This window comes from Chanodichthys erythropterus, chromosome 21 (assembly GCF_024489055.1).
Source record: "Chanodichthys erythropterus isolate Z2021 chromosome 21, ASM2448905v1, whole genome shotgun sequence".
Classification (NCBI taxonomy): domain Eukaryota; kingdom Metazoa; phylum Chordata; class Actinopteri; order Cypriniformes; family Xenocyprididae; genus Chanodichthys; species Chanodichthys erythropterus.
Window position 1 is genome coordinate 13,416,228 of NC_090241.1, and position 13,285 is coordinate 13,429,512.

The 13,285-nt window shown below is 38.1% G+C and overlaps 1 protein-coding gene across 1 annotated transcript; it reads left to right on the forward strand.

The window, feature by feature from the left end:
* The first annotated feature begins 143 nt into the window (after positions 1-143).
* si:dkey-156n14.3 (zinc finger protein ZXDC) lies at positions 144-13,125 on the forward strand. The gene is made up of 9 exons (XM_067374759.1): positions 144-2,555; positions 2,645-2,797; positions 2,873-2,951; positions 7,618-7,748; positions 8,004-8,174; positions 8,979-9,856; positions 10,007-10,261; positions 10,345-10,446; positions 12,509-13,125. Exons 1-9 carry the CDS (start codon positions 686-688, stop codon positions 12,593-12,595), a joined length of 3,726 nt encoding a protein of 1,241 aa, XP_067230860.1. The 5' UTR covers positions 144-685; the 3' UTR covers positions 12,596-13,125.
* Positions 13,126-13,285: the final 160 nt, after the last annotated feature.

The following is a 13,285-nucleotide window of genomic DNA, read 5'->3' on the forward strand; positions in this document are numbered from 1 at the left end:
AATTGTTGTAACTAGTAAGGATGTGCACAGGGTGTAAATTAAACAGGCATTCAGGAGGGTCTCCTGTTTTACAGTAATGGTCCATGTACACAGACATCCATAATGTTATATACATGCACATTCTTCAGTGAGATCAAGTCTTATCACTGTTTTTAAAAAAACAAAACCTATTACATTTACACATATTTCTGTGTACAAGCAACAGGAACATAAAGACGCTTTTAAGCAGAATAACTTGAAAGCTTTTTAGATCAAAATAATAAATTATTTTCAAAAAAAGAAAATAAATAAAATGACAAAAGAATCTCTTGGAAACATTTAACTGTACAACAAACAGAGTTTATACCAATTTACTCTTGCTTAATAGTTTAAGTGGAATGCTCCTTTATCAAACATGGTTTGTCAGAGCAAGGATTAATTAAAATGTAACATAATGTGTTAATAACTCTTATTGCATCATAAATGCCTTGTAAGTACTCCATCAAGTGGGTGTGTCCCCTTTTTAAGAATTTGAATTCAACAATACATTGCACCTAATGTAACTTTGCACATTGTTTTAGCTCCTGATTCACTTTATGCAGATTTTTGCACTGATACACTCTTAAAAAAAATGTTTTTTGGTATGACGTAATTTCTATACCGGCCTATCAGGATCAGGTACTCATATGTGAAGGGCGGAGCTTTCATGAGCTGCTGCTACAGGGACACCAAGATGGAAATCCAGGGGCTTTCTGACACAAAAAACACTCAGTACCAACATGGCGTCCCGCTTCACACGACATTCTCTCAGCAGACAACAGCTTCAGGAATTCATGCGAAAACACGTCTGACTGAAAATGCGATCTCGGATCTTTCGGGATCGCTGAACATAGAAAGTGACGACAACAACAACCGGGCCAGGTCGTCGCCGCTTCGGGTTGCGGAAAATGGCAGTGGCTGCGCTCTGTCTCTTCAAAACAGCCATCAGAAGACATATGATGTACCGTCCGCAGTTTCAGAGCTCGGTGACGTGAATGCGTCCAGGCAAAAGGTGTTTAATGAATTAGAGCTGCTGCCTTCCGAATTTGAGAGGGCCGATGAACATGAGGATAACGATCTGCAAATGGCGCTTCCCCTACTGGACTCTGAAAGCTGTGAACAAAGACACACGACAGAGAAAATTCTCAGCAACACCTCTACCTCTTTAGGCAAGAGCCCAGAGGAACTTTATGTGGTTTTTAATATAGTGCATAAAGAAGATGACAGCAAGGAACGACAATACAAACCGGAAGAGAATGAATCATCATCATCATCTAAGTCAAAGGCTCTCCGTTCCCCAGTAGATTCAGATGGAAACTTCAACAGAACTTCATTCAGATCTGGACATTTGTCAAGCCACAGTAGTTTAAATACCAGATCTGAGAGAACAGACCAAAATGCTAGACACGAGTTCTGTCTTGTGGCAGAGAATAGAGACCCAATATTATCAGAAGACTATGCTGGGAGCAGTCAAACGCCAAAGGTCTCTACCGTAGAAATGCTCAGCAATAATTTAGTTGAACATTCAACAGAAGAATTAATGCAGTGTGTGGCAAAAAATAACAGCCCTGTATTTGTACCAGAGAACAGGGTGGCACCAGAGATGGCTGAATTGAATATCATGGATTATGCAAACCAAGAGTCCAGCAGTAATGTGGACTGTGGTCCTGATGGGACTCCAATACCCGTGCATGAAGCATTCTCTGGGACCATCATGATTAACAATCAGAGTATCATTGTGACTATTGAAAATGGAATATTGACCCTAGCCACCCCGCCAGAGGGCTATGCTTACAAGGAGGATGGAATGATAAGCTTAAAAGAACATTTGGGAATGAAAGACAATGAGGATCTTGTGCTGCTCAACTATGACAGTGGAAGTAAGTCCATCGGGAAAATCAGCAATGTTAACTCAAGTGTACAAGATGAGCCTAAAGCCAGATTCGCCAACAGTGACTCAGAATTGACTCTTGCTGATGACTGTTTGCTATCTGAAATAGGTGTTACTCTGGACTCTTGTCTGCCAATTAAGCAAGAGGAAGGAACCATTTGTGCTATAGAAGAAAATTCTAAAAGCAAATCGGTTGCTTGTGAAGAACTACAGCCAATAAACCTATTAACTGTATCAGGATTGACCAAGAAAGGTTCAGTTGTAAAGTATAGATGTCCCCAACCAGGCTGTTCCAGCACCTTTGATACCCGGCAAAATCTCAAAATCCACTTGGTTCTACACACAGAGGACCAGCGTCCCTTCAAGTGCACAGTAGAGGGATGTGATTGGTCCTTCACAACGTCGTACAAACTGAAACGGCACTTGCAGTCTCATGACAAAGTGCGGCCTTATAAATGTGAATGGGAAAACTGTGGTCGGCGTTTCACCACAGTCTACAATCTAAAAGCTCATGTTCGAGCACATGACCAGGAAAATGCATTTATCTGTGAAGTATGCAGTGAGAGGTTTCGCACTGCCACGAGACTCACTAATCATCAAAGAACGCATTTTGAGCCTGAGAGACCACATAAGTGTGAGTTTCCAGGTGAGTTGATTTGATATCTTAACTAATATATCAAAGTTAACAATGACAGTATTGCAGATACTAATGGTGGTGTTTCTTTTCCTCCTCAGGATGTGAAAAGACCTTCATCACTTTCAGCGCCCTGTTCTCCCACAACAGAACCCACTTCAGAGAAATGGCTCAGTTCACATGCACCTATCCTGGCTGTGACAAGCGTTATGACAAGGCTTGCCGGCTAAAAATACACCTCCGCAGCCACACAGGTGAAAAAACGCATGGATACTTGGAATAAAGTCATATCACTTTTATGTTCTAACAGTACTAATTTTTTTCCCTAGGTGAAAGACCTTTTGTTTGTGATTCCGATTCCTGTGGCTGGACCTTCACAAGCATGTCCAAATTACTGCGGCACAAACGGTGAGAAGCAGAGTTTCGAACCTCTTATACCCATACATGCATGCACGATTATACTGTATATCCTATTGCACTACAAGTTTCTTGTAATTGTGAATAATATTGTTATAATGAAACCAAAATTCAGAGTGCACTTGGCCGAAAACCAAAAATAATCAATTGATAATTAATTAATCAAACTTATTTAATTACACTCAAATAGCTAAAACTGAGTTGTACAAACATTTAAATGCAAACAAGGCAGTTTTTTTTATTTTTAAATTTTAATAACGGAATTGTTTCTACTCCAGTTTGTTGATGAAATGTGAACATTTAAACAACAATAAACTGTAATAAATTGTTTTTTTTTTATTTAAGCATACATGCATCACTAACAGGTTGAATAAAAATATAATGAACATGTAATACAGGTAATATATTTTGCAAAGTGCTCTTCTTTTTGCAAGAGTTATTTTGTTCTAGCTTTAACTGAGTTTATGGATATTGAATAGCTCTTTAGAGGTAAATGTAACATTAAAGCAGAACTAAGCAAGATTTGTGAAGCTCCCCCTACAGTTTCCTTCAGTGAATGACACTGTCATAAATACTCCAAGCACAGCTCTGGACTACAACGACTACAACACTCGCCAGCGCAGTAGTTTTGCAAATACAGTACAAGAAAGAGGAGGTGGGTAATTTGCAAATACAGTACACTCGATGGAGGTGGGTAATTTTTGAAATTGTCTTATAAAGACATAATATATACATTGTTTTTGAATTACCGTAAAGCATTTTGTCACTCTCACGTAAACGTGAACATGAGGCGAGATTGTTACGGGTCGGTGCAGCTCAAGTTGCAAGTGCTGTATTCTGGCGTAGACGTGCCAGAAGGGGTTAGTGCTCGCCTCAAACACACCACTACAAGTCAATTAACCATCGTAAGGACTTAAACTATTTATGAAGGTAAAAAAAAGTTACTTGGTTCTGCTTTAAGTGACATTTTATTGACATCTTTCCCCAGTTGAAATGCTGATTGAGTGATTACTTAAGACAGGATTGTAATGTATCATTCAACACATCTTCTGATGTTCACCCATGTTTATTTCATGCTGTAACTTGTAAAGAGGAGATGAGATTGGTTCTGTGCATTTGATCTGTGCTGCTGCTTGAACTGAGGCACTCCATTGATAACATTGATAACATATTAAAGATCTCCAAAACAAAATTTATATTTATTTATAATTTATTTCTATAGCACACTTAAAGGGATAGTTCACCCAAAAATGAAAATTTGATGTTTATCTGCTTACCCCCAGCACATCCAAGATGTAGGTGACTTTGTTTCTTCAGTAGAACACAAATGATGATTTTTAACTCCAACCGTTGTCGTCTGTCAGTCAAATAATGCTAGTGGATGGGAACTTCTACTATAAGAGTAAATAAAACTTGCATAGACAAGTCCAAATTAAACCCCGCGGCTCGTGGTGACACATTGATGTCCTAAGACACGAAACGATCGGTTTGTGCGATAAACCGAACACTATTTATATAATTTTTTACTTCTAAAACACCACTATGTCCAACTGTGTTCAGCACTTGCTTAGTAAGGTCTGATCGCGCTAACAGCGGCAGGGATGTCTCATGCATATACTTCAATGAGAGCGAGACATCACTGCCGCTGTTAGAGCGCGATCAGACCTCACCAAGCGAGTGCTGAACACAGTTGGACATAGTGGTGTTTTAGAGATAAAAATGATTTAAATAATGTTCGGTTTATCGCACAAACCGATCGTTTCGTGTCTTAGGACATCATTGTGTCACCACGAGCCGCAGGGTTTAATTTGGACTTGTCTATGCAAGTTTTATTTACTCTTATAGTAGAAGTTCCCATCCACTCGCATTATTTGATTGACAGACGCCAACGGTTGGAGTTAAAAAATCATCATTTGTGTTCTACTGAAGAAACAAAGTCACCTACATCTTGGATGCGCTGGGGGTAAGCAGATAAATATCAAATTTAAATTTTTGGGTGAACTATCCCTTTAAAACAACTGTCGTTGACCAAAGAGCTTTCCAGCATAAGCATCACATCATTAAAATCGAGAAATTAATATCTTCAATCTATAGCTAGTGTCCACACAGCTGACATGTTTAACTGTTGTAGTTTATCCACGTTATGCGCACAAAAAATAGATGCTGAACCCAATCAAAACGTGCCATGGGAGAAGTGCTAATTAAACGTCTTGTTTCAGTTACTGATTTCAGCCCTCCAAAACCATTTTGGCCCGAAACCGAAAATAATTGTTTCGGCCGAAAATTTTTGGTAGCAGAAATTTGGGTGCATCCCTAATATCTCTATAAAAGTTTCATCATTATAATTTATTAAATGGTAAAACTGTCTTAGAAATAATCAGAATTAAATCCTTTAAAATGCTAAAATGTATATACTCTTTAAAGGGTTAGTTCACCCGAAAATGGAAATAATGTCATTTATTACTCGCCCTCATGTCGTTCCACTCCCATAAGACCTTCGTTCATCTTTGGAACACAAATTAAGATATTTTTGTTGAAATCCGATGGCTCAGTGAGGCCTGCATAGCCAGCAATGACATTTCCTCTCTCAAGATCCATTAATGTACTAAAAACGTATTTAACCTGTTAGCCAGCACCCCCGCTTTTGGAAAATCCCAAAAAATGACATACCCAAACTAAAACCGATACAGTTCATGAACCCTTTGCACTAAAAGCATAAGTAAGGTCTCATTTGAAAGCAGACACTTTGCAGTTTATTGTAATCTCATAATTATTGTCACAAAGAAGAAAATAGTTTAAAATAGCTTTGAAATTTTGAAAAGTTATTAGAAATTTATTTTTATGAAATATATTTATGAAAATGAAAGTGAAGTTGGCCTTGTGGCAATCTAGAAATGCACTGCAGCTAAAGCCACATGTCTGACCATGTTACATTTCAAATCTGAAGATGATAGGTTTAAAACTCTGAGTTTTATTACATGTTTTTCAAGACCATGTCATGAGACTTTATTTAGAAAGGACTCTAAAATGTTAAATGATGTTTATTGTCATCTATTCAAGGGTATTGTCGATATTGTGTTTGTGGTGCTAACAGCCCCATTCAGTTTCAGTCTCCCCTGAACACATTCACACCTCCAGCCAGCTTATGGCTCTTATTATTCTTTTCTTTTGTCTCTATTATAATTACTTATGTTCTATTCAAGATTTAATCCCTCATTTCATTCACCAAACTTCTCACTTGATGTGATGTGGCTTTGGATCAAAAATCAGACAGAAAATATATCATTTTAGGCTATTCTGCACAATGAGAAAAGCTATCTCGATTAGCATTGCATTATAAATATAATCTACTATTATGAATAGCTGATATGGCGTGAAGAACACAGATAAACCACATATCGTCACAATCGTGTATTTATTACTTTCAAAAGTAACGTTCTGTATGTTAATATCAATGATTATAGCGATGTCTGGTAGCCTCTGTTAGTTCTGTGTATGTCACATGACTGCCTCTTGTTCATGCTGTATAATTTGTGGACTAAAGGTGCACAGAGCGCCCTCCGGCTTCGAGTATGTGTTGGACACACAGTAGTCAGTGTATACAGCGCTCATATAATAACAACAGTGCGTTTTGGGTAAAAATTTAATAAATATGACTCCTCTGTATAGAAAATTGACATAAACGTATGACAGTCCATCAATATTTCTCCAAATGTGCATGCTTTTAAGCTAAAAGCCCCGAGGGATGTTATTTTGTGGAGTTTTTTCATGATGATCGTACAGAGTTTTTTTTCTCAATGGCTGAAGCTGACGCTCATATTTCAATGAAAAGGTAACGACTCCGTTTCTCATATTCATAACTCCCGATGCATATTAACAAATAACGGTCACTATACGATGTTGAGTATAAAATAAAGATTAAAAATTTAAGCTCGAGTCTTAGATCTTTTTAATGATGTATAGTTTGTCAAGGTAATTATATTAAATGTAACAGTAAATTTGAGCTAATTTAAACAAAGAAGCTTTGGTGCGTCGGCGTGACAGTGCGGGTTAACAGGTTAAATCCGTTCATGTGAGTACAGTGGCACAATATTGATATTATAAAGTGATGAATATTTTTGGTGCGCCAAAAAAAAACAAAATAACAACCTATATAGTGACTGCCGATTTCAAAACACTGCTTCAGGAAGCTTCGGAGCGTTATGAATCAGCATGTCGAATCATGATGCGGATCGTGTGTCAAACTGCTGAAATCATGTGTCTTTGGCACTCCGAACCGCTGATTCATAACACTCCGAAGCTTCATGAAGCAGTGTTTTGAAATCGGCCATCGGCCAACGAAAGGGTGTGGAACGACATGAGGGTGAGTAATAAATGACATTATTTTCATTTTTGGGTGAACTAACCCTTTAATGCACCAGTGTCGTCCACAATTTGGATAACATCTAAATAATTCTTAAATTGAAGTCACTTGTAACACTGAATAGATCTGTCTACTCCAGTGAACTGCATGCAGGTTTAAGACAGAAGTCGTACTATTTCAAGTCAATTTAATTTCATAATTTCTAAATGCATATTGTTTAAAAGCAGCATCAACATGTTGAAAGTCTGTCACAAGATTTGAAGTGATTCATTAGGTGTTGATCTTCATCTTCAGGAAGCACGATGATGACAGACGTTTTGCATGTCCAGAGGAAGGCTGCGGGAAGTCCTTTACACGGGCCGAGCACCTGAAGGGTCACAGTATTACACACCTGGGTACCAAGCCATTTGAATGCCCTGTTGAAGGTCAGCATCTTATCTGGACAAGAACAATAGAATGAAAAATTTTAATTTTTATGAAGAATTTAACAGCTACAGATCTTTAAAAGTTAGCATTAGTCAGTCAGCAGAAGTTGTTTTTGTATTGTACAGTGTGTTCTCTATCACTTACTATGTGAAATTTCTGACATTTTTCTTTTAATACTAATTTCAGATTGAATTTTGTAATTGTTGTTGTTTTATATTATTATTATATTATATTATTTGTATTTAAATCTGCAGGTTGTAATGCGAAGTTTTCAGCTCGCAGTAGTCTATACATCCATTCTAAGAAGCACAAGCAGGATGGAGTCAGTCTAAGGAGTCGCTGTCCTGTTGCTGGTTGCACTAAACACTTCTCATCGCGCAGCAGCCTCAAGACGCACATGCTTAAACACCACAACCTCAGCCCAGGTACACAGACACGCACACGACTTCAGGTCTGTGTACTGTGGAGCAAGACTTTTAGTTCACATAAAAATCAAAATTCCTGCACCACTTACCCTCTTGTCCTTGAAAACATATATTTTTTGATGGAACATAATAGTAGGACATTCATGCTGCTCATTTACATACAACAAAGTAAAAATTACTGCCCACTTTTATTGTATAATAATCAGCAGAATGGACATTGTAGAAGTTAATTATATACATAATGTATTAGTATATCTTGAGTTTAAAAAGCCTTATTTTTCCTCATAAAACCTACAGAAACCCTGTTATTTACATTCATCTCGCACTATTACCATGGGATTCTTATCTAATCTTGACACACTTTTGTGTCACGAGAAGGATTCAGGACTCTAGCTTTAATATTTTACCACTATTTATGATAACTGTGTCAGTGACCAATTTTTCTAATTTCTGTCAGGAGTGTAAAATAAGCATGTAAAATCAATCATTAGTTTGATATTTGATATATAATTGATATTTCAGCCATATAAACCTCCAACAAGTTAAATTCATTGATACAGATTTTTAGTCATACCCCCCAGCACTAATGAAAACCAAAATTAGCCAAAGATATATTTGGTATTAAGTTTTAGTATCATTGTTTATAGCTGGATAGACCTCTTAGGCTCATCAAAGTGATATCTTAAAATCCTGAATGTGTTTAAATTGATTGATTGTGTCACCATAACCTCTGTGTACTATCAGTTAAATGTATTTACTTGCTTTTGTTCCTCTCATGCTGATAATGTTCCGTTCTTCCCGCAGATGTGTTGAGTCAGTTGGATGACACAGCCACTCTAACCCCCAGCAGTGAGCTGACGAGTACTTCACAGGCTGTTAGTGCCCCCTCAGGACCTGCAGGAGCAGAACTCAGCAGTCTGGACCTATCCTCTCTCTTCTCTAGCATTCCTGCATGTCCTAGGGCCACCGCTGTCTCTGTAGGGAGTGAAAGCAGCTCTGGGGCAGGATCTTTCTCCATGGACATGCCTCTGGTCAACGCTGGAATCCTCACAATAGATCCAGCATCAGTTGGATCGGCTCTTAACGGGGCAAAAACTGTGGATCCTCTCATTTTAGCAGCTGGACAAGATATGGGCGTACATGTATTAGACACCGGATTGGGCACTGGAGGAGGTGGCGGGGTTTTGCCCCATGCCACACTGCATTTGGATGATGTGCAAACAGTCAACCCAGAAGAGCTGGGAACACTAACCGCTCTGGCAATTCAAAGTACTGCATCTTCTGAACAACTCCACCCTCTGAATTCCTGCAATCCCTTGACTGTAGAATCGCCATCTACTCTCACACCATCACTCTCTTCATCGCTCACTCAGTCTCTTTCCTCACTTACATCAGCTCTTCCTCCAGCACTCAGTTCATCTCTTGTTCCTTCTCTCTCCACCCCTCTCTCCTCCTCCATTGCTCTTGCAGCAAATCCTGTACCGGAGTTACTTTGTCCACAGGCCAAGGCTGACCTGGCAGGCAGTGAGACAGCCGTTGGGCCCTTGTTAAGCAGAGTGGAGATCATGGCTCAGTCAGATGGCAGTAAGGGGATGTGTCAGTTTGTGTTCCCTAGCCACAGTGGATCCTACAGTGGGCAGAAAATAACAGAATTGCCCTCGGTCACTCCCTGCCCTGTTATGGTTAGTTGGAAAGAGCATGTTGATCTTGAAATTGTTAGCCATAAAATAGAATTTAACATTTTTATTTGGTTAAATGTTCCTTTTTCAGTCATTTTAAAAGAAGTTAACCCAAATGTCTGACTGCACAGTGTTCTTTTGTTCTGCCATTAGGAGAGCAGTGGATCAGCACGCACAGACTACAGGGCCATTCAGCTCGCCAAGAGGAGGAAACAGAAATGCCCAGGCCCTTCCACTTGTGCCTCAGAGAATGGCCAAAGAAAGACTAAAGGATCAAAAGGCACCGGCTCTGCTCTGTCATCTAATTCAAGTGCTCATTTTGGAGAAGGAGCTGCTACAGGAAATGGTGAGCTACCAATCCGGGATCCGGTAACAGGCGCACAGTTTGTACAGATTCAGCTGCTGCAGGTGAGATGGTGGGAAAGAATTTGAAAGCATTCTCACTTCAGTTCAGTACATTGATTTGAGTGTTTTTTTTTTTTTTTTTGTAGGATGACCCTGCTGCTGATGGAGACTTGGCTTTCCAGTTGAGTTCACAGACCTCGTGTTCACACTCTCAGCTCACTGTGGATCTGCCTGTCAACATCCTACAGGTTCATACAGCAACAAAGCCTCATTCATTGCATTTTGTATCCTCTATTTTATTTGTAGTAGAGTTTTTTTTTGTTTGTTGTTGTTTTTTTTTGCTGTTTTTTAATCCAAATTTAGTCTTGAGGTTTTTAGAAAAAAAATAATCTTGAACATCTTATTTAGTTTTATTTTTGAATAACTAAACCTGGGTCTCACTATGAACACAGCCACAGAAGCTGGAATGGCAATCAATGAAAGAAAATTTAAAAAGCAGCACACGCTCCTTGTATGTTGCTTAAGTCACTGGCACTTGATATTGCACAAAAACGCTTGATGGAATCGTCAAGATGCATGCATATTCTAAAAATTCACATAAAAAAAACTTGTGCTCAATTAAGTCTTATAATTTTTTAATTATTCAATAAGAAGATATGCTCATAAACTATGATGGAAACACATTTACTGAATAAATTCTTTAATGCTCATCAAAAAAGTCGAAGTGACACTGCCACAACAGATCATGCAATAAGAAAAATGTTCACTTTAGGGTTGGGCTGATAGATGATGCCTTCGTCCATCGCCGATGCTGACAGAAATCACGATTTTGAGCCGGCATCGTGATTATCCCTTGCAACCCGCCCGCAAAAAAACACCTTAATTAATCACGCTATATCACCCAGTGCAATGCATGCATTCAATTTCTATGCAGTTACTTCAGATGTTTTTTTTTTTCTGATTAGGTAATAACTTAATGAAGTTGTTCCCGATCACAATACAAATTACATTCAAAACTACTAGATGTTTTACATGAACTAAACCACTGATATTCAAATGCCGGACCCCAGCATGTTTCCATCCAGACCATGAGATAAAACGGTAGCACCATTCTACTGTTTCTTGTTGAAGTGAGCAGCACATCAAAACAGCGGTGCGGATCACGCCATAAGCACTCAGGATCATTTGTGGTAATGATATTTCAGAGCAATATCCTCTAGTAGTTTTATCTAAAGCCAAACGTTCTTCATTCGCCCTTCCAACTCCATGCGCGTTCTCCTTCTCCAGACGCGTGCCACATTAACAAAGCATGTCCACTGGAGCGGAGCATAGCAAGCTTTTCTAATTCATTCCAATGAATCAAATCCCCCCCCCCACCTCGTCAGTGAAACATTGTCCATTGTGATGTTTCACTGTAGATATCGTCCGATGCCAATTTGGTAGACATCAGCCAACCCTAATTCATGTAATCCCTGTAACCCTCATTGGGGGTTCCATCCAGAGCTCCATATAATTGTGGTACATGTTGTGTGGTGTAGTTGCGTTCAGCTAGCATGTCAGCTAGCATAACTGGACTAAACGGCAGACCAATCTTGCTGCATAGCATCTGAAATTTTTTTTTTTTTTTTTTTTTTTTCTTCATTTTTAAATGCCTTAGCCAAAGTCTGTAAAAGTGTTCGGTATAATTACCTCCCAGAACTGTCTTACACAGCTGCGTTCCCATACAGCAGGCTTCCCATCCACCTCCGAAAACAAGATAACATGACAGCATTTATTGCGTTTCATCTGCGCTATCTTAGGTGCAAGTAATTTATTATATACAAAATAAGACCCACAGTAGTGGCTTCTCCTACTGGAGTGACTTCCATTTTTCTTAGTGATATTTGGTTACTGTTTATCAGTAAGTTATGATTTTCTTCTCTTTGATTCACTGGATTGAAATGGTGCTTTATTCAAAAATGTTTTATGTGATATTCCAATTTAAATTTACACAGTATTCCAAGTTATAGTGGCAACTTTGGATGGAAACATAGCTATTGAAAATGAATGAGATCATATCACAGAGAGTCACTGGCAGTGTGAACTTAGATCAAGATCAGGGTCATTGACCTTCTGAAAATATTTTATTTTTAGTATATCCTTTTAAAATGAGTCTTGTGGATTTATATAGGATCAGTTCTGGTAGGGAAAAGATGGATTACAATCCAATACATGATTGTGTGCCATAAAATTATCCTGTCGTGTATTGCAATTTGGAAATTGTTACTTTGTTACACATGCATCACACAAACTAAATATTCTCATTTGTAGGAACCCACAGTCATGGCCGAAGATGAAAATGGATCTGATAACTCCCAATTCACTGGTAGCACCATAAACCTACAAGATTTGGAGTGATAGTAGAAACAGGAAGTGCTACTCAAGAACCTTATGACCATACTCTCTCATTCTCTCTTTCTCAGATGTACTTTTTCTCAGTGCCTCCACTGGTTTTATCATTGTGTAGTTTATAAGCAAATCCCTGCATTCATGTTTAAAACAAGATATCAGAAGAGTACTGTGTTCCATACAAAAAGCTAATTTGACCAAATCAAAGCACATTTAGTTTGTTTAATTTTCATCATGTAACTGGTTTGATAAATGCTTGATTATTTAGTTTTTAGATCTGGTGACTTGTGAGCAAACAAAAGACACATGGCAGTGAACATAATCATTGATCTGTCTCTTAATCAGAATAAATACTATTGGTCTATGAAAACTTTAACTGTTTGTCATTAATCTAGTCAGTATAACTTATTTGCCTGGTTGACCATTAAGGAACAAAGTTGGTTTTTATGCCTATTTTTGTATGGCTTTGTAAAGTTCAGATGTAGTTATGTTCCATGTTTGTTATAAAAAAAAAAAAAAAAATTGTTCTACTTTTTATAAAATGATGCAGTTGAAATGTATTTATTAGCTTTGGTTTACTTTAAAACCGGTGAATAAAATTTTACATTCAAAATCAAACTTTTGACTAGTTTATATCAGCAAATATATGTCAAAGTTACATATTTGTTCTCAAAAGCATGATTCATTAATTCATATTCA

Excerpts from the sequence above, each read along its gene's own strand:
- si:dkey-156n14.3 (XM_067374759.1), top strand. The coding sequence starts at position 686 with ATGAGCTGCTGCTACAGGGACACCAAGATGGAAATCCAGGGGCTTTCT. Across the intron at positions 7,749-8,003 it reads ATTTGAATGCCCTGTTGAAG|GTTGTAATGCGAAGTTTTCA; the intron begins GTCAGCATCTTA and ends TTAAATCTGCAG. Across the intron at positions 10,262-10,344 it reads TACAGATTCAGCTGCTGCAG|GATGACCCTGCTGCTGATGG; the intron begins GTGAGATGGTGG and ends TTTTTTTTGTAG.